Source organism: Ornithodoros turicata, chromosome 2 (assembly GCF_037126465.1).
Source record: "Ornithodoros turicata isolate Travis chromosome 2, ASM3712646v1, whole genome shotgun sequence".
Classification (NCBI taxonomy): domain Eukaryota; kingdom Metazoa; phylum Arthropoda; class Arachnida; order Ixodida; family Argasidae; genus Ornithodoros; species Ornithodoros turicata.
This window is the reverse complement of record NC_088202.1, coordinates 101,671,030-101,691,386: the sequence shown is the minus strand read 5'-3', so window position 1 is coordinate 101,691,386 and position 20,357 is coordinate 101,671,030. Positions and strand designations below refer to the sequence as shown.

The following is a 20,357-nucleotide window of genomic DNA, read 5'->3' as shown; positions in this document are numbered from 1 at the left end:
GTACCCGCCGGAGGACTGTCGTACTTTCGGCAATTACCTCCTGGAATCTTTTGCCGCCATTTGGTTTGGACAACTTTTAATATTGCACCAATGCGCTCTTTGGATCAGCTATCTGGCTGTCAATTTCGTGTTCGTCTGCCTGGTTCGTACACGGGGGTCACGGAAGATAAGAAACAGCCGCGAGACCGCAAAAGACGCTTTGGTGGTCTTTCTCCTTCTCTGCCTGACTAGCACACGACCTACTTAATAAGAGAGCGACCAGGTCACTTTCCCAAATCCCTATGGAGCGGCCGTCCGCGGAACCTCCTCGCAATTTCCTCCTCTCACAGGTGAAACGCCCGCTTGGCGCGCTGCCCACATTCCCTAAAACAGGGGGACTCCGCATTGGGACATGTGACGAGATGGTGTTCGTATTGACTCGTGTACATCTTTTGGACGTCCATATTGATTTGTAGTGTACAACATCGACTCCTGTGCTCGTTTTGTCGGGGTATACTTTACATGGACGCCGTTTATTTTGTTTTCTCGTGCGATGACATATTGGTACACAGTACAAGGTACTTCATTTGATACCACGCCGTCCTTGAAAAGCAAGTTCCCCCATACCTGGGAGAACTTGGGAGGTACCCGGGTTCGAGTCCCGGAGCTGTGTGTGCAGCGTGGATTTTTTCGTGGGTTTTCATCAGACACTTTTAGACATATCTCCGCACAATTCCCTTGAAGTTGCCCCAGGACATGTTTTCCTCCAGGGCTTTAGTCGTGACGTTGCCCACATCTGTGAGGCAGATAACAGTGAGCTCTTTCACCACCCCCACCCCCATATCGCTGTAAAAAAACAATCAACTCATTGGCGATCCAGCAGTGGAGACAATCATGCTCTGGCACGTGGAAGTGCGCGCAGGGACTGAAACCGGGGCGAAACTGAAGACGACTTGGAACCCAAATTTCTTCCATATCCACATCTGCAATCCACCATTCGCAACTAACCAAAGCCGCAACCTGAACCGAATTATGTGATTTCGGTTACCGGTTCATAAGAATATGCTCACGCGTGAACGCGATCAGCTTGGGATGCGATATATATTTCTTTACAACTCTGATTAGTGGCGTTGAACGTGCTTCTGCGACATCCACGCAGCCAGCAGATACATCCTACAGAAAACCGAAAAAGTACCGGTTCAACTGCTTGGTTACCGGTAACCACAAGCATTAAAACGGCGAGCCTCCTACCTGTAACCGCTTTCAGAGTTCTGACACTGAACCGTAATCAAACCGATATCCGCTTCGGCTCCAGTCCTTCAGTGATAGACTAAGTCCCGGTTTCACCATCACCAATTAGCATTTGAACCGAGAACAACGGTGTCTTAACTTGAATTTAACGCTTAACTATGCTACACTAAAGGAAGTTACTGTCACTGGAATATTCATCAGATCACGCAACGCTGGATCTTAGTCCAAAGTTAACCACTGTTGGTAAAAAGGGGCCATAGGTTAAGAGCAGTTCCTGCTGCTCTTCCTGTGGCGATACGCTCCTGTATGCCGTTATTTATATTTAAGATTAATTTAAAGTTGGTGCCATCACGCACTGAACAAGTGCGTCTGTATGTACACACTCGGTATCTCCAAAGTGAATTGTTGTAGGAAATCTCTTCTACATGCTCAAAAAGAAAAGGAAGAAATGTTAGTAATATGTTAAGGGGCAAAGTAAAAGTGACCGCAGCTGAATTGCAAGGTTTTGGAGAAATACCTCAGATGGATGACAGCACACTTTTTCGCTTTTCACGCAAGGAAGCATCTTGCCTTGCAAAAAGGCACTACGGAATAAACCATGCTCATGAGAACTGAGGTCTTCGTAGCGGTTTGGTGCGTAAAGATTACGATATGTTTGGCAAAAAAAAAAAAAAAAAAGAAGGCACAAATATCTGACGCGGATGCGAAGAAGTCCGTAGAAAGCTACCGCATAAGCACTACAACCCCCATTAAAGTAGGGAATGTCGGCAGCGCCACCAATGCTCCTGCGGCAAACATGTGAAACAAAAAAGCCGGCGCTGGAAGGGGGGTCAAGTGAACTGGTCGTTCTCTTATTAAGTAGGTCGTGGACTAGCACACAGCGCACGCGGTGCATCCGTCATCATTCATGATAAGGCACGCTATCTCACCTACGGAATGATAGAACCGCCAGCGCTGTTTACCAGTCGCGTTACCGTCCTCGGCAGCTCAGACGGTAACGTGCTGGCTTGCTGAGCTCGCGGGTTCGATGCCGGCCGAGGGGGGTAGCAATGTGGGGTAAACATTGCTTCCAGCACCGTGTGTCGGAGATTTCCGGCGCACGTCAAAGAAACCCCAGGTGGTCCAAATTATCCGCAGTCATGTCGCCACACTGCGCAGGTGGTGGTGGTGCTGGTGAAAGGGCTCGCCGTTGTCAACCACACTGCGCAGAAAAACCTTACGTGTAACATCACGGTACCATTAGGTACGTTCGATTAGGCCTGCACTGCCTGAACCAGTTCCGGTGGTGCTGCACTCGCCAGTTCGTTTCGCCCTCTGGTTTCGCCAGTGCAGCCGAGCGCCCCCTGCACCGTCTCGTTCGTTTCAAACCAGTGCACACCAAGTAGTGATGGGCGATAGTCATCCAAACGCTATCGATAGTACTATCGATGGTTGAGACGACTACTCATTTAACTATCGATAGTTTTGCTCAAAACTATCGATAGTTTGAACTATCGATTGTAAGCTGGACACAGTCCAAACCCGCTTGCTGCAAAAATGTAGAAGTCACTGCTCCAAGTTGTATTATCAATCTAATCAAATGCCTTTATTTATAGTTGCACAGTATTGATATTTTTGAAATAGTTTCGGACCGTTAGCATGAAAAAACTGATTACATAAAACAGAGGATCTGTTCCGAAAACAGACGGGAACCTCTGTTGTGCACTACGCGTATGGTTAACATTAGTCAGAGCTGTCGCATACGCTGTCAAACTATCATTAGGTTATGTTACCGTCATGGTAATACGGATTTTTGACAATTAACGACCACTAATTCCTGCTCAGAAATGCCCACTTTATAGCATTGTACATGTATAACACTCCGATATTTCATATTTCATGAACTCAATAATTTATTTCCCATGACCATATTTCGTTCCTTCTTTCCTTTTTTTCCCCTTCTTTGCCAGCGCTGCACCGCCCGGAACTGGTTCAGGGAGTGCAAGTCTAATCGAACAGACCTATTATTAGAGAGTTCTAGCAGACCGTTGATAATAGTGAGCTTTAGTATACCGTCAATAAGGTTATCGTGCCTATTGCAACCAATCGCAGTGGTGTGTGACTCAGAATCTTATCCATTGATTGGTTCCGGTTGATATGGTGAGACGCTAGCCACGTTATCAGCGGTCTGCTAAAACTCTCTAATGTGGCTCGCGTCGAACCGTACCAACCGAAACCAATCAGTGGATAAGATTCTGAGTCACGCACCACTGCGATTGGTCCAATAGGCACGATAACCTTATTGACGGTATACTAAAGCTCACTATTATTTACCAGTCGCGTTGAGAGGGATACCAAAGCGTCTCCTGCGGCTGTTCCTAATCTTCCGGCAGCTCCGTGCGGGAACCAGGCGGATGAACACGAAATTGACAGCCACATAGTGAAAGCCGTAAGAAATATGTAAATAGGAACCGATTAATTCCTCGAAAAAATCGCTAACGCGTTTTTTTCTTGGAATATTTTTCGCTAAAGGTCCCAATACGTAAAACAACGGTTCGGTAAGCGTATGAAGTAAAATTAAAAGATCAAGATTTTTATTTGATTAGTGAGTGCACGCAAATAAGCAGCTCCTACTCAGTTCATAGCCGTTGTCCCAATGATCTTTACAAAAAAGAAAGTTCTCCGATGGTGCCACATGCTTACGAATTACTCAGTGAACTCTCTCTCTTCGTGAAACACGTACCCGGTACACAGGATGTCGCATGAGAGAGTGATCCCTAATTACTTTTTGAAAATAATCTACGTGAGATAAAAGTGGGAAACCTTCTGCATGACACTTGTGAAGGTTTTTGCCACCCAAACGGGTGGTTTGCATGACTATATCTCATTAATTAGGCTAATTATCATGATTGAAATCAAAGTTTTGCCAAGAAAGGTAACAGTTTTTTTTCCCGTTAATTAGAAATTCCATGGCAACCACATATTCCAACCGTACTTTGACAACTATTCCCCAATTATTTCACACCCAAAAACTTGCCATCTCTGCAAGCGCGCTTTCGGATTCCGCAGTGCTGAAATGGTGTGTTGTGGCCATGGGCTTTAAAAGTAACGCAAAAAAGTCACCTTTCCTTGGCAAATTTTTGAGCTCAATTAAGCTAATTAGACTAATTAATGAGGTACACTCATAGAAAACGCTTGTTTTGGTAGCAGAAACCTTCACATGTGTCGTGCAGAAGGTTTCCAATTTTTATCTAACCTATATTTCTTTAATACCTAGGGGTCATTCTCTCGTACAACACCCTGTATATGCAGGGTGTTTCAACAAAAGTGATAAAAAAATTTAACTGGGGGCGTACGTACTCGCCGGATGACTGTGGGACTCTCGGCAATTATCTTCTGGAAAATTTTGCTGGCATTTCAGAAGGCTTTCGACAGTTTTTAATTCAGGAAATTTATTTTTCTCAATCGAACTTTGAAAATTGACAAGCGAACCTCACCTTTACAGAAATACGAAGTCCTGCACGGGTACCCTCAGACTCAACAAAAACTATGCAAAGTATAGCAACAGGAATAGTCGAAAGAAATTAGTAAAAGTGCTGCTTTAGCCCCACCTGCTTGACTGTCGCAAAAAACCGCGCGCGGAAGGTGCGGCGAGAGGAGGAGGTGTCGCGCCTCTTGTTTTACCTGTCTTTCTCCCGCTTTGACCTTGATTCTCGTGACGACCGTCTTATCACAAAGAAAGCAAAATAAATGGAGGAGGGGACACTTCATCCTCTCGTAGCACGTTTCGCGCGCGCTTCTTTGGGACAATAAAGCAGAGGGGGTTAGCCGCACTTTTACTATTTTTTTTCTCGGCTATTTCTGTTGCTATACCGCGCATAGTTGTTGTTGGGTCTGCGGTTATCCGTGGAAGACTTTATATTCCTGTAAAAGTGAGAGTGAAGCTCCCTATGAAGCTTACTTTATATCTGATACTGGAGATAACTGTGTCAGCAAGCCCTCGATTACGTTATCTGAGCGAGAAATACAATTTCTTCAAGGTGGGCATAGGTGGACCTTCATATCATCAGCTTTCCTTGTATAAGGTAACACAAATCTGTTTTGATTAATCGTGTCCTTGAACCTGTGAGATCTGTGGCGCTGTTCCTTTGCTCTGCCTTTTGTGTCAGTAAAGCTGGATGTGACGCTCGTCCTCTCTGAGCTTCCGTCCCTTTGTCTTTTGCGTCATGTTTAACTCATCATGCGTTCTTTCATGTAAGCAGTTGGAATAAGACATGGTGGTGGTGGCGATATTGCCGAGCTGTTTGCTGCCTGATATGCTGTCATGCTTGAAGGAGGATCATGCGTTCCGGGGCCCATTTCGTGGGGAATTGTTACGACGTTTACCCCAGAGCGTCTGAAGAAAACCGAAGGAAAACAGACAGACTGCACAGCCAGAGCGTCGAAGATTTTAACCCGGCTCACCTCCCAGTCTCGTAGTTCCAGGGCTGTTTTTCCTTAAGGCTCATTCAATGTAATAAGAAACCGTGACTGCGACGAGGGTGCAATCAAGCGCAGCAGCTGATCAAATGGTCAATTGTGAAACTGTTTTCAACATATTTTCTGCATCGTTCAGGTTGTTCATACCTCATGAGTAAAATGAGAAAAGAAGACGATCGGACAATCTGCTTGTTCTTCGGCGGGCGCTGCCCTCGACAGTCGTTCCATCATGAGCAAAAATCAAGGTGCAGTGGAAGATGAAATAAGACCAACCAGGTCCCCCCAGCAGTCCACAGGTCCCGTAAGCGATACGAAGTCGATAGAAAGACTAGTTGAGTCGGACCTCTCGGATAATTTGCCGGGCGACCTTCCCTTCTTCGAGTATGCTTGTAAGCATCGTAGCGTCTTTTTGTAACCTCTATAAATGTTTGGAAATCCATCGGGTGCTGTAATATCTGAGGCCAGCTAACAGCCATAGCCGATCGTCGAGGACTACGCTCCGTTTTTGTGCTCCTTTGCTGTGAGGACAGTAGCATAGATGTGTGTCACGGCAGCGCCATGTAGAAGTGATGTGACGTAGTCGTGAGGTGTCCCGCCAATTGCACTCACGCTTTCAGTGATCACGATCCGCCATCAGCTGTATGCGCAGCCACTAGCTACAATCTTTCTGTCCGGGTCTGTGTCCATCATAGGGAAGGAGGGAGAGAAGGCATCGAACAGGTCTTCCTTTATGCTAGAGGACGTTACCTGACGAAGGCTATCTCGGCACCTTTTCTCTCACTTACGCTTCGTGGCAGATATTTTCAAGCACAGAAAGCCTGCGGCATCCGTGCGGCTCGCGGTGTGATTGGATCTAGTCCGTACCACTTGGGGCTTCTCTGGGGGATTCTGTTTGGCACCTTTCGTCATGTCAGCATTTCTATCCGTTCTTTTCGACACGGCAACGACTGAGACCTTACACCGTTCTTACGCGTTCTTCACTACAGCGCGAAAATTTCACCGAAAGAAATTGCATGCGCACAGTGCACTCTAGGTAACCCTTTATACTGCTGCGACCAAGTTTGCATACGTAATTTCAGTATCGAAATACATGATATTTCGAAAGATGAGAAACACGTAGTCGCCCAACAGGGTACGGCAATGAACACAAAAGTATATACGCAGATGTGGGGGAACAAGAGAACACGAGCGTTCGAACGGGGTCACATAGAGATGCAAGTTCAGCTGAAAGATGCAAAATTCTTTGTCGGATGAAAATCTCGAGGGGAAGCACATAGTCATCTACAGAGGAAAATCATAGGCTGACTGAGTGAGGTTTCCGTGTGCCGCTCGCATATTTTACTGGTCTTTCTCTACATTCAAAAATACAAGGAAATGTGGAACATGGATATGACGTTTACGAGGGTGCAGGTGTGAGTTCAGAAAACCAAATAGGGCTGAACAGCTATACATATTTGCTCTGAACAATCTAACAGTAACCGCTACAGAGAGAACGGCAAATGCCAAACTTGTTTCTCAAAAGTTGCATGTTCTCCCTTTACCTCCTAAGGGCGCAGTAATTCCGCAGCGGGCCAGCACTGAAATTGTTTGAAGACGGTATTTTTTAAATATCGAAGTGCACAGTTCGTCTCTCTTCTTCGCTGAGCATTCTGAGCTAGCGGAGGCTAGGGGACCTTGAGAGCGTGAGGGATCTTTTTGCCTTGATTCATTTTCTGTACTTGGAGTGTAGCAAAGGGAATCGTAGTAAAGGCTGGTGAGGTGGATCCCAGGATCGGCCCGTCAACCGGAGTCGAAAGCTGTGCGTAGCCTGAGAACGACCCGTGGGCCACTGGCCACCCCTGTCCATGTCGATCTCTCTCTATATGTCCCTTATAATCTTCTGTGGCACTCAGCAGCTCTTGCTTACAGGTGCGTCCTGTTGCGGCGTGACTGTCCTTGCTCTAGTCATTTTCATCATCTACCTCGCCATCAACAGTATGGCGTTCCATCAACTCAGTTTTTCCCCAAAGGTCCGTACCCGTACGGGCCTCACGCAAGGGGTGCGGCTCTCTGTGGGCAGCGATACGGTTTTCGCTTTCTATGCGGTTCCGTATGCCGAACCTCCGCTTCAGTCAGCACGTTTCCAGCTTCCAACGCCTGTGCGCTTCTGGCCTGGACAGCTGGAGGCCACCTCAAAGGCGGCCCCGTGCGTTCAACAACCACTGAGCAGGAAGCCTGCAAACTTGACTCCCGATTTCACGGAAGACTGCCTTCACCTCAACATCTGGACTCCAGGCCTTGATGGAAAGAAACTTCACCCCGTCGTCGTTGTCCTTCACGGCGGAGGTTTTACACAAGGCTCGAACAGCTTGGACCAATACGACGGCGCGCAATTCTCCAAGCGGACAGGGTCTGTGGTCGTCGTCCCCAATTACAGGCTCGGTGTGTTTGGCTTTCTCTTTGGCAACATCTCTGCCATTCCAGGGAACCAAGGTATGTACAACATGTATTGCGACGCATATTTTTCACGGCTGTACAGTGACGACTCCTTGCGGCAGCATCTACTGCTGTGAGGATAGGGGACTGTTACATTTGACAGAGGTGGGCGGTAATACTATTTGTTGTATCATAATACTAATACATAGTGCTGCACAAAAACACGTACGTATGATAATACTAATACAATAGTATTTCTGAAACAGTGTATTATAGTACATTGTGGAAAAAACAAGGGATACATAACATTCTGGAAAAGCCCAGGGCGTGCACCTTTCTCTCTTTTTTTTATAATAAACATATCCCCACCCGGGCGTGCACAACATCTATTTCACAATTTACAGTGCCTGTCGTAAGAAACAATAGATGCGTTACTGGCTATTGGAATTTAACGATAACATTTTCTCAAAAATCGAATCTTCGATTGCTCGCCTGTTTGGTCAAAACAAAGAACGTCTTGTGGCATATTTGACATTACCAGCTCGCTTGGCGTTACGGTTAGAATGATCGCCTTCCACACCGGGACTGGGAGGCGATGCGGGTTCGAATCCCGACACCGGCTGTACTGTCTGAGGTTTACCCTGGGTTTTCCGAAGGCTTTCCAGAGAAGTGTCGGCACAGTTCCCCCGACCTGGCACAGGACATGCACTAATCCTCCTGCCTGCCACACCTTCTTGCTGTCCCCTCTCCATCTGTCCACGTCTATACGTTGTTCATAACCACAGTATCTTCGCGGCGCTAACACAGGCCATTTGGCAGACATTTGGCACGTCGGGCCTTTCCATGGTAGAAGTGACAGCAAAAATCAGGTATTCCACCTCCCTGAGCAGGTCACCTATGGCAACTTTGAGACGTTCACAAAGGATGTATGCAAGACCCTTGACTACCTGGTCCGGCGCAGCTCGATCTCTGATATCCTTGCGCCAGAAAATCCTAAATCAAATCAAAATCAAGACCCCCTGACGAGATACATTGATAACTCCATGTCACCTAGTGCGCCGATTTGCGACAAAGACAGAGGGGGAAGTTGAACAGTACGAGGGTGCAATGACATGAACCCGTTTTCCGGGAGAACATGGGCCATTGTTATCAGCGCAGACTATGCTTGAGCCATACAGGGGCAATGGCCAGTGCCGGCCCATTGGGAAGCCCGAAAAGTAGTACTGTCTCAACAAGTAATACAGTAATACGGGTATACATATTTTTAGCGTATTATAACACTAATACAAATACTTTTTGAAAATGGTGATTATAATACCGACAGCTAATACAATAGTGTATTACAGTGATACTATCATGATACAATGTATTATAATACACGACCCCCCCCCCCCCCCGGCATTTGAGATGACACCAGCAGGAGCACCAATGCTTTACTGTTCTTTCACTCAGCTCATATTGCTACGCTGCACACCTGCAGTACGCTGCACGCTGCAATACCATTCGTACTTAAGAAGCTTAGAGTGCACACGGATAATGGTAGCACTTTCACTGATCCTGACTTTTATCCCTGTGATATTCCATTTCTTAGTGGAGCTGCGATACTTTATATTACAAAAGTACTTCCTCAAGAGAATGCGTGTATAACGGCCATTTGTGATGTTATGATCCTGCAGACCAGCCAGAGCAGAGTCACAGATAACTCGTACAACATTTAAACGTGTAGTGAAATGACGTTTATCCTGATAATTAATCAAGCAGTTTATCAGCAACGACCATGTAGAATGCTCTCAACGGTGTCTTGTCACTACTCAATTTAATTTATAGAAACATGGCGAAAAATCAGTCTTGTGCAGAGCGGCGTGACGTTGAAGGCGTGGCCCAATCTGTTGCCGTGACATAAGAAGCACAGTGTGACGTAGGGGCAGCGTAGCGAGCGGCTATGAGTGAGCCAGCAAACCTACGCGAACACTACCTAGAAACAAAGCATGAGCGCTTTCGCGGCATGACGTCATTGAGAATCCGCGAATCACGACCGTGCTTCGGCGGCCGTTGCTATGGAGACGAGCTGCCATGAGCTGCATGGGCAGACACTTGTGTCCAGAGAAAACCCGTGTTTATCCCGACTTTATATGTTCATGTAGCGAAGAAGTGAGAAGAGGGTGTATCTAGGCAGTGTTGTCAACACTCCCATCGGGTTACCCTGCTTCACCGAGTGACAACCTCGCTCATTCTTACATGGGAGCTCTCTGGAGGATTTGGGGGGTTCCTGTCGCGTACGGATCAAAAACCTCTCGCGCGCACTACAGCCCCCGTTCTGTGCAAGAACGTAGTATGTTGTTTGTCGTGCAGCTTTGCAGCAGCCAAAACGAAAGGCGAAACAGGTCTTCAGGAGGTGCTCCTGGAATGGCGCACCGACTTGAGGCCGAGGTGGCATGAATGGTAGATCACCTGACGCAATGGTTGTATCTCTATCAAGGTTTATGGGACCAGCAGCAGGTTCTCCACTGGGTCGTAGAGAACATAGACAGCTTTGGTGGTGATCCTAACCTGATGACGCTCTGGGGAGTTGAAGCTGGAGCTGTTTGTGCCGGTCTGCATTTGCTATCTAAAAGGAGTCGACCGCTATTTCATCGAGTTGTACTTCAGGGCGGCTCGCCATTCTCCCGACTAGGAGACAACTACTATTCTGGTCCAGATAAGGTCGACGCGCTTGCTCGTGCCATTTGTGGACGACCGCTGTCCAGTAATGCATCTCAGGTGAAGTTAAAGAAGTCTGTTCACATTTTAGTATGCTTCTCGACGATCTAGAAACTACAAAATGACACATTGGAGCTCATTGCATGTTGAATAGCGCTGTCTCAGACGCTTTCATGCCCATCAGCCTCGGAAAGGCGTCAATGCCAAGTCACATCAATGTCAAGTTAAATTGTTCCCGTTTCAACAACTGAATGTATCGTCTGAACATTTAGAACTATACGACAACCTTTGTTGTCGAACTATTAGGTCACCTTTTCAAGTAAAAGCAGCTGCTATCGTGACAGTCCTATTACTGAATGTCCCGACATTGTAAGAGGGAAGCTGAATTTGTGTATTCTTAGTCCTTACTATGTCCAGACATGACCCTCCGTATTGAGCCGGGGATGAGCCGTACTTTATTTGTGCAGTGAGTTTTGTAGAGTGGCGATTTCGCATCTGGGGTTTAGCGGGATGGAGTATTTTTTGTAAAGGATAAGAAAAAGTTGGGTGGAGATCGAAATTACCATGTGTGGAAGACTGTCCTGTCTCTATAGGTGCTGAGCTGCTTGCAGAATGCCCTTCCAACCCAGCTTGTCTCAGTACCGGTGCAAGATGCTTTTCGTCGCACCCTCAGCCCATACATTCCCACTTTTGGAGATAGCCTCTTCCCAGATGATCCTCTGACCGTCTTGTCAAAAGGAAGACTCCCGCGAACCGATCTTCTCCTGGGATTCACGAGCAACGAAGGAGCCAACCTGTTTCGTGTATTTCTTGAGCAAACGTACGGTGAACCTTGGATGACTCTGTCGTCGGAAAAATACCGTGAAGCTGCGTCAGCATTACTGACTTTCCTCTTCGGTGTGGACGTCCTGGAAGCTGAGAATCTGCATTCGGGTCTTGCTTTTCCTAAGGACAACAGGTGTGTATTCCGACAGAGAAAAACACAATGTAAGGTCATTTATCGTTCGCTGTCTTTCCTCCTGTGAAGGAAAGTACTACCTATGGGGAGTGTCCTGGCAGTTGAAGCATCGACAAGACGCAATCCATATTATACTATACATTTCCAATCTTTTAATATGTGGATTACACCATAGACTTCGAAACTTCTTTCGGCTTATTGTTGGAACACAAACCATGATGAGTTACTGGAAGCTGAAGGTGAAGGGAAGGCGAAGGCCGCTATTACAAGTTGGCAAATTCTGTCCAGACGTTTTATGTCCGACACTTTATGTTCATTTCGCTGCCCAGAATTAACTGGAAACGACGTCTCTCTGAGCGTACTAGAGATTACATCGTGTTTCCAACAATCTCTGAGAATAAATTAGAAGTGTCCAAACGAGCTGGTGTACTGTAGAAAGAGGCAACATTACCTGAAACACACAAACAATTAGTGTTGTTTGCGTGTTCCTCAGGCACAAGGAAATGTTACCTCTTTCATCTTTCAGGCACTACTATCAGTGGCGTATCTAGAAAGGACGGCGCCCATGGCAAGCTGTGCAGTTGCGCCCCAGTCGCAGCGTATCCACATGATGTTGTTCGCGATAAACATGGAGCGCTGCTGGCTTGTCGCTTATGTTTTTGTTAACCCCGAATACACACAAAACCATCATGAAAAAAGAAAAAAACTATTGTCAGATTGGACAATCACAACACTATTTTCCAAGCCTTCGCTGCTGCGTAGCTGTTTATGATGTCATCGAAGTCAGATTTTTTTTCAGTTTCATGTCTCTCTATGCTAAGCAGAGCAAGATCGCAGAGCCTTCTTTGACCTATGGAAGCTCTCAAATATGAAAGTATCAGTTTTATTTTACTGAAAGACCTCTCACAGCTGACGATAGAAACCGCTATCGTTAGCATCATCTAGATCGCGATACGGTGAAGACATTGCCCTGGGCGCCGTTTCATGCGGGGGACGCCGATAGCGTTAATGCACTTAGAGTTAAAGCGTTAGTGCACTCTTCCTGTTAACTAGCGTTAACAGGAAGAAAGAGTGCAGACGCTTATTTCTTCGGAGGCTCGGAATGAAAGCTACGTCACCTTTATTTTCCTTCTTTTTTATTTTGGAGGTTGCCTCCGCAACGTGTTCTGGCCACGGCTACCACTGCAAGCAAAGGAGGGGGACCAACACAGCTACACACCTCGCCTTGGATCTTGGACACTGGAGAAAGTCTAGAGTGCGAGGAGGTTTTCGTGCCGTGAGGGCGACAGCCCGTACGACGCGACAGCGTACGCCGCTTTGTGTCGAGCAATAGACGCTGTGTGATTCTGTCGTCCATCTCTCTGTGAAGGCGGTGGGCTCACTCATGTGCGCTGATGCCGCGAAGAAAGTAGTAGAAACCGAGTATACCATAAAGAACAAATACGAGTAGACAGACGAACACGGACAGCGCTTGAGCAACTGACTGAGGAAGCCGAAATATCACCTCACCTCTCAGGAAACGCCGTCTGTATGGTCGCAAAGCTCAAAAACGTCAATTTACTACAGGGAAAGCAAATTTGCTCGGCGTCTATTGCTGGACTCAAAGCCGCGTACGCTGTCGCGTCGTACGGGCCGTCGCCCTCACCGCACGAGCACCTCCTCGCACTCTAGGCTTTCTCCAGTATCCGAGGACCGAGGCGATGCGTGTAGCCTTGTCAGGCGCCCACAGCTCCCCATAGAGCCCATAGTTCAGGCAACACTGGACATACGACCAATGAAAATGTGTCGTGATGCCTAGCAGCCAGCCAATCAGCAACCTCTCCGTTTGGCTCGCCTTTCGGCCGGCCCTGGCTACCATTGACTTCTACTGGTTTTCATACTTGGCGCCCGTTATTCCAAAATAACGTAAGACATTTTTGACAAGCCAAATACATATTTATTGATGCAACGCATAGACTGAAACGTTTGACTGATATATTCACCGTGCGTGCAGGACGTTTCGTTCGTTGAATAGACTGCAACCAAACCAAGTTCGAACTCTCAAATCACACACAGTCTACTTCTGGAGGGGAGCGAAGTCCACGAGTGCGTGCGTTTCACAGATGGGCATCTTCTTCTCATACTGGTGATGCACCGAAGGTCACACAGTCACGGGAAATACTTGTGTCGTTAGGAACCCTCTCTTCTTAGTCACTGTATCTGAAAATGCGACAGCGCTCGAAAGTGTTCCTCACGCACCAAGCATTCCAGTTCCGACCCGGCTAGAATGTCCGTAGGTTGATTCTTTATCGGGGATCAGTACATGGCCAGAGTCACTATAACTCACGAACAAACCCGCGAATACACTTCCTCTTTAGTCGTTGTGGTCAACCGACATCGGCGAGCCTGGGGGCTTAATCGCTTCATCGTCGTTACGGTCGTTACAAGCTAACGAGTGGCGGGAAATTCAAAAAGGTGGGCACGTGACACATTGCGCGTGACGTGTACCACGGCCTTCACGTATCGCGCGAAGAGCGCCGTGCACGTGTTTTATCACATGCCCACCTTTTTAAATTTCCCGCCCGCCTTTTTGAATTTCCCGCCACTCGTTAGCTTGTAACGACCGTAACGACGATGAAGCGATTAAGCCCCCTGGCGAGCTGCCCGCAAGGCCGACTACCCAGACTGCCCGAGAAAAGTGAGCTGTCAGATATTTCGAAACTTTGTCAACCAATCCCGCGGAGCGCGCAACCTCCTTCGGCCAATGGGCATCCGTCATGATGCCTGACGATGTAACACCACGTGATTATGACGTGTTTTAATTTTTCTACTGCCGCGAATACGAAGAGCTATGGAGGCCTGGCCTTGTCGTTCCCCTGCTTTGCTTGCAGAGGTAGCCGTGGCCACAACACGTTGCGGAAGAGCAATCTCCGATTTAAAAAGTAAGGAAAATAAAGGTGACGTAGCTTTCATTCCGAGCCTCCGAAGAAAGTAGTGTCTGCGCTCTTTTTTTTTTCTTGTGCTTTTTATCACCTTAGTTAGCGCTATGGGCGCCCCCCATGAAACGGCGCCCAGGGCAAGTGTCCCCACGTGCCCCACCATAGACACGCCTGAGAGAGACCACTATACCATCCCATAACCTGCGCACATACACGTACTTCTGGGACATATTCCTGTTTTCAATAACGAGAGACCTCCATACTTTGAGTGGATAGTGCTTTGTAAGCTTAGCGTAATTGATGAGAAATGTACCTGAAAGGTGTACTTAGAGCTCCGAGTACCTGGCGTTATCAGCGCTTTATATACAGTATATAGAGCGTACCATATAGTGCAGATGAACATAAAAGTGAAGTACAATGTACAAGGCAAAGAACAAGTACTCACAGTACCCATAAAGTGTATCTTGAATTTGTTTTGTATTGCTCCACATTTTCGTTAATTGGTACTGAGAGAAATTGAGAAAGTATAATTATGTTTGATTGCTCTTTTATAGCGTTTTCAGCAAGCATGTTCATGAAGTGCTAGTTAGAAAGTGTGGATAGTTTACAACTCACCAATGAATATGAACTGAACGAAATAATAGAAGTTGCATTAACAGCACACAGGCGATAAGCTCTGCTGGCTTAAACTGTTGGCGTTTCACACCTTTTTTCCACCTGCTTAGAGTTCCTAACGTTCTCCTGCTGGCCTCTGAATGAAGAAGGCATGCTATCAGGAAAAAGCGACACAAGCCAACATAGACTATGCATTTTCAAGCACTTCTCGCTGCGTTGTGACACATCACGTGCTTTAAAAAGAGACAGAAGCAGCAATGGCAGAATTCTCCTCTTTCAGTGGCTAACAAAAAACCATAAAATGTGTGAAACACGAAAAAGAAGAAGAAAGAATGAAACAAGTCACAGCACGGTTTATTAGAGCAACTATACTGCGCTGAGTAGCGCGGTGACTCGTTTTTCTATGCATGCGTATTTTCGTGTTTGTAACGTTTAGCTGTTCAGCAGTACAGAAGTAATAATTCTTGTAACATGTCAACATTTCTTGTCAAGCCTGCTAAAAATGCATTTTGTTCTTTGGAAACGCACCGTCCAAGCGTACATATTATTCATTAACATTTTCTAAATTTTGCCTTTGCGAACTTTCCATTTAGGTAATTAACTACTTGATGGGAAAAATGAAGGTATACTTATGTTGGAATGTACTGTAAGGGACATGGTTGTCTAAAATCAGCACTCCGTGGCTTATCGCATCTCAAATATCCAGGTGTTGCAAGAATATTTCTTTTGACTAATAAACACGTGCAGCACATGGTTCATCTTCAAATACAATATTGGCACAACACCTTCAAGCGCAACCAAGCTAATATGGGACGGCGAAGTACTGACAGGTGATTTTAGTTAACCGTGTCCCCAACAGTACTTTACTTAAAGTACAAGTGCTAAAAGTTGCACTTAATGTAGTATACTCGAGTGCTTTCTCTATACTTTCTACGTTCAATCACTGCCTAGCATCTGGGCGAACTATAGACTGTGCTGTAGCTCGAACATTTGATGGGCAGCCGACAGTTTCTGTGCCCTTTCGAATGAGCTTTGCAAACTTTTGAGTACAGTGTTTCACTAGACTTGTCACCCTAGGAGCCACGTCTTGTTATGAACTTTCGCGCAGGGAGGTTTTCACATACTATGCTGGCCTTGTTGGAAATGCCTTGTTCAAATGTCCCATCCTCTTTTTGGCTACCTTGGCGTCAAGAGAGGGCAGAGTGTTCATTTACGAGTACGGGCTTGTTGAAGATCCCGACGACTGGTTGGGCGTACCAGAGAACATCGACTTCCAGCTCGCCTTTGGAACAGCAAGTAACGTGACCGTAGCGGCTGTGCATTCGCTTAGGCTGCAGGAAGCACTGGCAAGCTTCGTCCAGTTAGGGTAAGCGACGCGCCAGATCCTAAACGTGCGCATCAGATACAGCACTTGGTTACACTCTAACGCCGGGCGACCAACCGTGTGGTAAAGAATATAGTGGACATACATTGCATTTCCACTTCGTTGCCTTCCTGTTCTCAGTCTTGAAACTAAGGGATACACTCAGAGTAGCACTTGTTTCTGATTTGAATTGACTGCTGGAAAGTGAGTCGAATACGTATTTCCTCACAGCATTGTTGACTGGCTGCCGTACACACTCAACGACAGTCAAGTGATGCACTTCCAAGACAAGAGCAGTACCGTAACGAAGACTAAGCTCGCCATCCAGTGCGACATCTACTACAAGTACCACGCCACGTCTTAATGGAATAGACGCGTGCGTGTCTGATTCAGCGTCACCCGACATGGCGTATCTGATGAGCACCTGAAACAATCTAAATATATCTCCATGTTCACGGCTGTACATTTTAATCCTACGCATACATATCGTAAAGCTGAATTATTATGTCATTAAAAGACGTGACTCTCTCAGGAATGTAGCATAGGCTTGTGTCAGTTTTTGCATTGGATTCTAAAAAACAGAACTTCACCACTTAACATGCTTAGAACCAAGCGTCATTCAGAATGATATCGTTCTCATTTCTGATCGGTTTAAAATAGGAAGTGCACGCATTTTTATACAAATTTTGCTCTGCAAATGAGACGGAACCGAAACCGCGCGCCTCAGGAGCGCAGGGCGGACAGCGCTCGTATTCTACGTCAGAGGGAAACGTGCTTTGGAGCGTTGGAGGTGATTGGGGTAGGTGCTGATGTGCTAGACAAATCAACAGCTTTCCGTCCCAGATAAGCCTCCGACGGCGAATGTCGTGCGCTCCTGAGGCGCCCGGTTTCGGTTCTGGCTCATTTGCATAGCAAAAATCTGCGATGGATAAAACGTACTAGCTCGTTTTAGGATTCTCTCCCATTCTGCTATCTGGCTTTTCTTCGAAATCTCCCAAATAAATAGTTAATGCATTTTAAGTAATCAGTCAAGTAGTAGCTTCATACTGTCTTCGAGAGGACGTCCGCCATGCCGTATAACTCAAGTGCAAAAATGGCATACATGCTGCTGTTATAGCTTCTTTCAAAAGGAAAATCTCTTGCAAAAAAAAAAAAAAAACTATATTCTGAATGGCGCCCTATTGAAAATGTGTTCCTGGGGTTACCCCAGAACCTGAGGTCTTAAAACATTTGGGGTAACCCTAGGTGCTAGGTTGTTATTAAGCCCAGAATATGTTGAGGCCAAGGGCTCCTAGGGTATCCCAAAAAGTCCTGGGTAAACAACAGAACATTTTACAGTAACCACATGGTTTCTTGTGGTATCTCTAGAACATCTTAGGGCAACTGAGGGCCTCTTGGGGTAACCCTAGGGCGTCTTGGGGTTACCTCAGCAGAACCTCATGATTTCCGGGGCAACCTCAAGATTTTCTGAGGTTACCTCAGACCTTTTTCAATAGGGCGGTTGGTTCAGAGCGTGTTATGTCGCGAAGTTCTCTTTTTAGGATGCACGTTTCGTCATTCAATTCTTTTTAGGATGTGCGTTTTAAGCCTTTTTAGGAGTTAGGCAAGCGTTGGGAACCGAACTAAACCCAACTTCCCACATCCACTGTCAAGGCGGAAATGTATTTCTTTTGGGGCAATGATGCTGAAAACTGTTCTGTTACCCATTTCATAGTAGTTGTGCTTTCTCCATGTAATGCCGCTAGGCCCTTGGAGCGCCACAATAAATAAGTAAATAAAACTTGTGCGAGCGTTAGTACGTGCAACCATTCTAGGCAAATGTAACTATGAAAAGTCTAAGTATTTTACGCCCAGATGTATAGTTACTTCTCTGGCTAGGGGATAACACTCGCGCGTTAATTCACCCCTTCCACAGCACGACTGGTTATCATAGTTCACACTTTTGAATAATCAGGGAACATAACCGTTGCCTTGAAACATTGTTATTTGCTCGTGCAGCTGTAATATTCACCTACTCTGCACAAAGCAAAACAATGATACATATAGTGTGCGTCTTCTAAGCGTTGGTTGTGCGACAACAACGATCATGTTTCTCTGGTGTATGCGCGCCAACTCATGTTTACCTGCGCACGACTGTTCTTGTCATTAAACCACTATCGCTACCACAACGTAGTTGCTTCCGTTTAGTGCTGCCGCTCTACAGGTTATGGGCCCAGGAGCTACCAGGAGCTGAACCCACGTCGCTGAACCAGTAGTCTGTTTGGTGTATTTTGATCTTGACTTGGACAGAGGATCGCGGGAAAGTTTACAGTAGACAAGTTTTACCGATGGGAACTACAAAGCCCTGAAATTCAAAATAAAGACGCTACGGGTTCGGGAAGAAACCTGGGCCTTCGTAGATGACGCTCCACCAGATACCCCTTCGACGACTTGGACTGTAGGCGATTGCAAAGCCCAGAGCACCATATGCCTAAGTATTGATGTGTCCGATTTTCCATGTCTGCAATTCTAAGACTGCGCGAGAGATCTGGGAAGAATTCCGTAAGGTGCACGACCGGGCTAACCTCAGCAATAAGCCCTACCTCTTGAGCAAGTTATACCAGTCGAGACTTGGGACAGAAGAGGAGATGGAAACTTCATCAGGCGCACATTCGAACTCGTGGAGCGCCAGCGCAGTATTGGCCAAGAGATCACGGATTTTCACGAGTGCCCATGGCTGTGTTTGACTGTCTCGGATGCCTTGGGTGTTGTAGTAATTTTGTTGTTGGTCTGTTAACGCAATTCAACTACTTGCAAGGATCTTGAGCTTAGCAAAAGTATAGTCGTCCATGGGTTCGCCGTTACGCTGTATGCATGCGGCAACTTTGGCTTGTCACTGTATGAATGTTAGGTCGTCTTTGAACTGTTTCAAAAATACAGCTTTCCATGTCGACCAAGAAGAAATGGTAGCACCACAAGCTTGTGCCAAGATCGCGCTGTGTCTTCCAATTTACTTACCCAGTGAAAAAAGTGAGTGGTTTCAGTTGGAAATCTTAACTGGTACTAATGGGACTCAACTCGACGCAAGTGCCCAGCAAACCACCGACATCCTAAGGACATCCTCGCATGATCCTGTCGTCCTGGTCCCTCATGGATGTCCTAAAAAATGTCCTAATTTTATCCAGTGGGATGTCCGAGCAGTATGTCACTGGGACTTCCTGACAACGTCCTACCTAGATGTCAAACTTAAATTGAAATGCATGCATATTTTTGTGCTGAAACTATTGCAGCTTCATAGTACATAACACAGTTTTGAACAGTATGTTGGAGAGGCAGGTCCATGGTGATTTTGAGCATCGAACAAAAAGTATGAAATCATTATTGAAGCGCACATGGCAGGTAACACATCAAACAACCAATATTTCACGAAATCTGTTCCTCATATCATTGTTCATATCACCTGTTCACGAAACCAACATTGCAATGCATGGCCCAAGCTTACCTGAATTGAATGAGAGCGAATTACTTTTGGAATGTAGAAACACACATATTTCATGCTTCACTACACAAAAGTCTCGTACTCTGATAAAGTGCACCTATATAGGTCAAGTGACCAGATGTCCCTATTTACGTGGTAACATCCCCGGCTTTTTGTCCATTGTTTCTGTGTCCGAAGTTTGCAATGATCTGCTTGTTGATCTAACAAAAATACAGGGCCTTC

At 46.3% G+C, this 20,357-nt stretch overlaps 1 protein-coding gene across 3 annotated transcripts; it reads left to right on the top strand.

The window, feature by feature from the left end:
- Positions 1-5,881: 5,881 nt before the first annotated feature.
- LOC135385853 (acetylcholinesterase-like) lies at positions 5,882-17,212 on the top strand. 3 transcript variants are annotated; one of them, XM_064615424.1, is made up of 6 exons: positions 5,882-6,077; positions 7,597-8,160; positions 10,583-10,863; positions 11,397-11,761; positions 16,487-16,660; positions 16,889-17,212. In XM_064615424.1, exons 1-6 carry the CDS (start codon positions 5,918-5,920, stop codon positions 17,019-17,021), a joined length of 1,677 nt encoding a protein of 558 aa, XP_064471494.1. In that variant the 5' UTR covers positions 5,882-5,917; the 3' UTR covers positions 17,022-17,212. The 3 variants fall into 3 exon arrangements, with proteins under 3 accessions (XP_064471494.1, XP_064471493.1, XP_064471495.1); XM_064615423.1 differs by having other exon boundaries at positions 16,403-16,660; XM_064615425.1 differs by lacking the exon at positions 16,487-16,660.
- Positions 17,213-20,357: the final 3,145 nt, after the last annotated feature.

Coding starts and splice junctions, on each gene's coding strand:
- LOC135385853 (XM_064615423.1), top strand. CDS start 5,918: ATGAGCAAAAATCAAGGTGCAGTGGAAGATGAAATAAGACCAACCAGG. Junction 8,161..10,582: donor TGCCATTCCAGGGAACCAAG/GTATGTACAACA, acceptor ATCTCTATCAAG/GTTTATGGGACCAGCAGCAG. Junction 11,762..16,402: donor GCTTTTCCTAAGGACAACAG/GTGTGTATTCCG, acceptor ACTTTCGCGCAG/GGAGGTTTTCACATACTATG.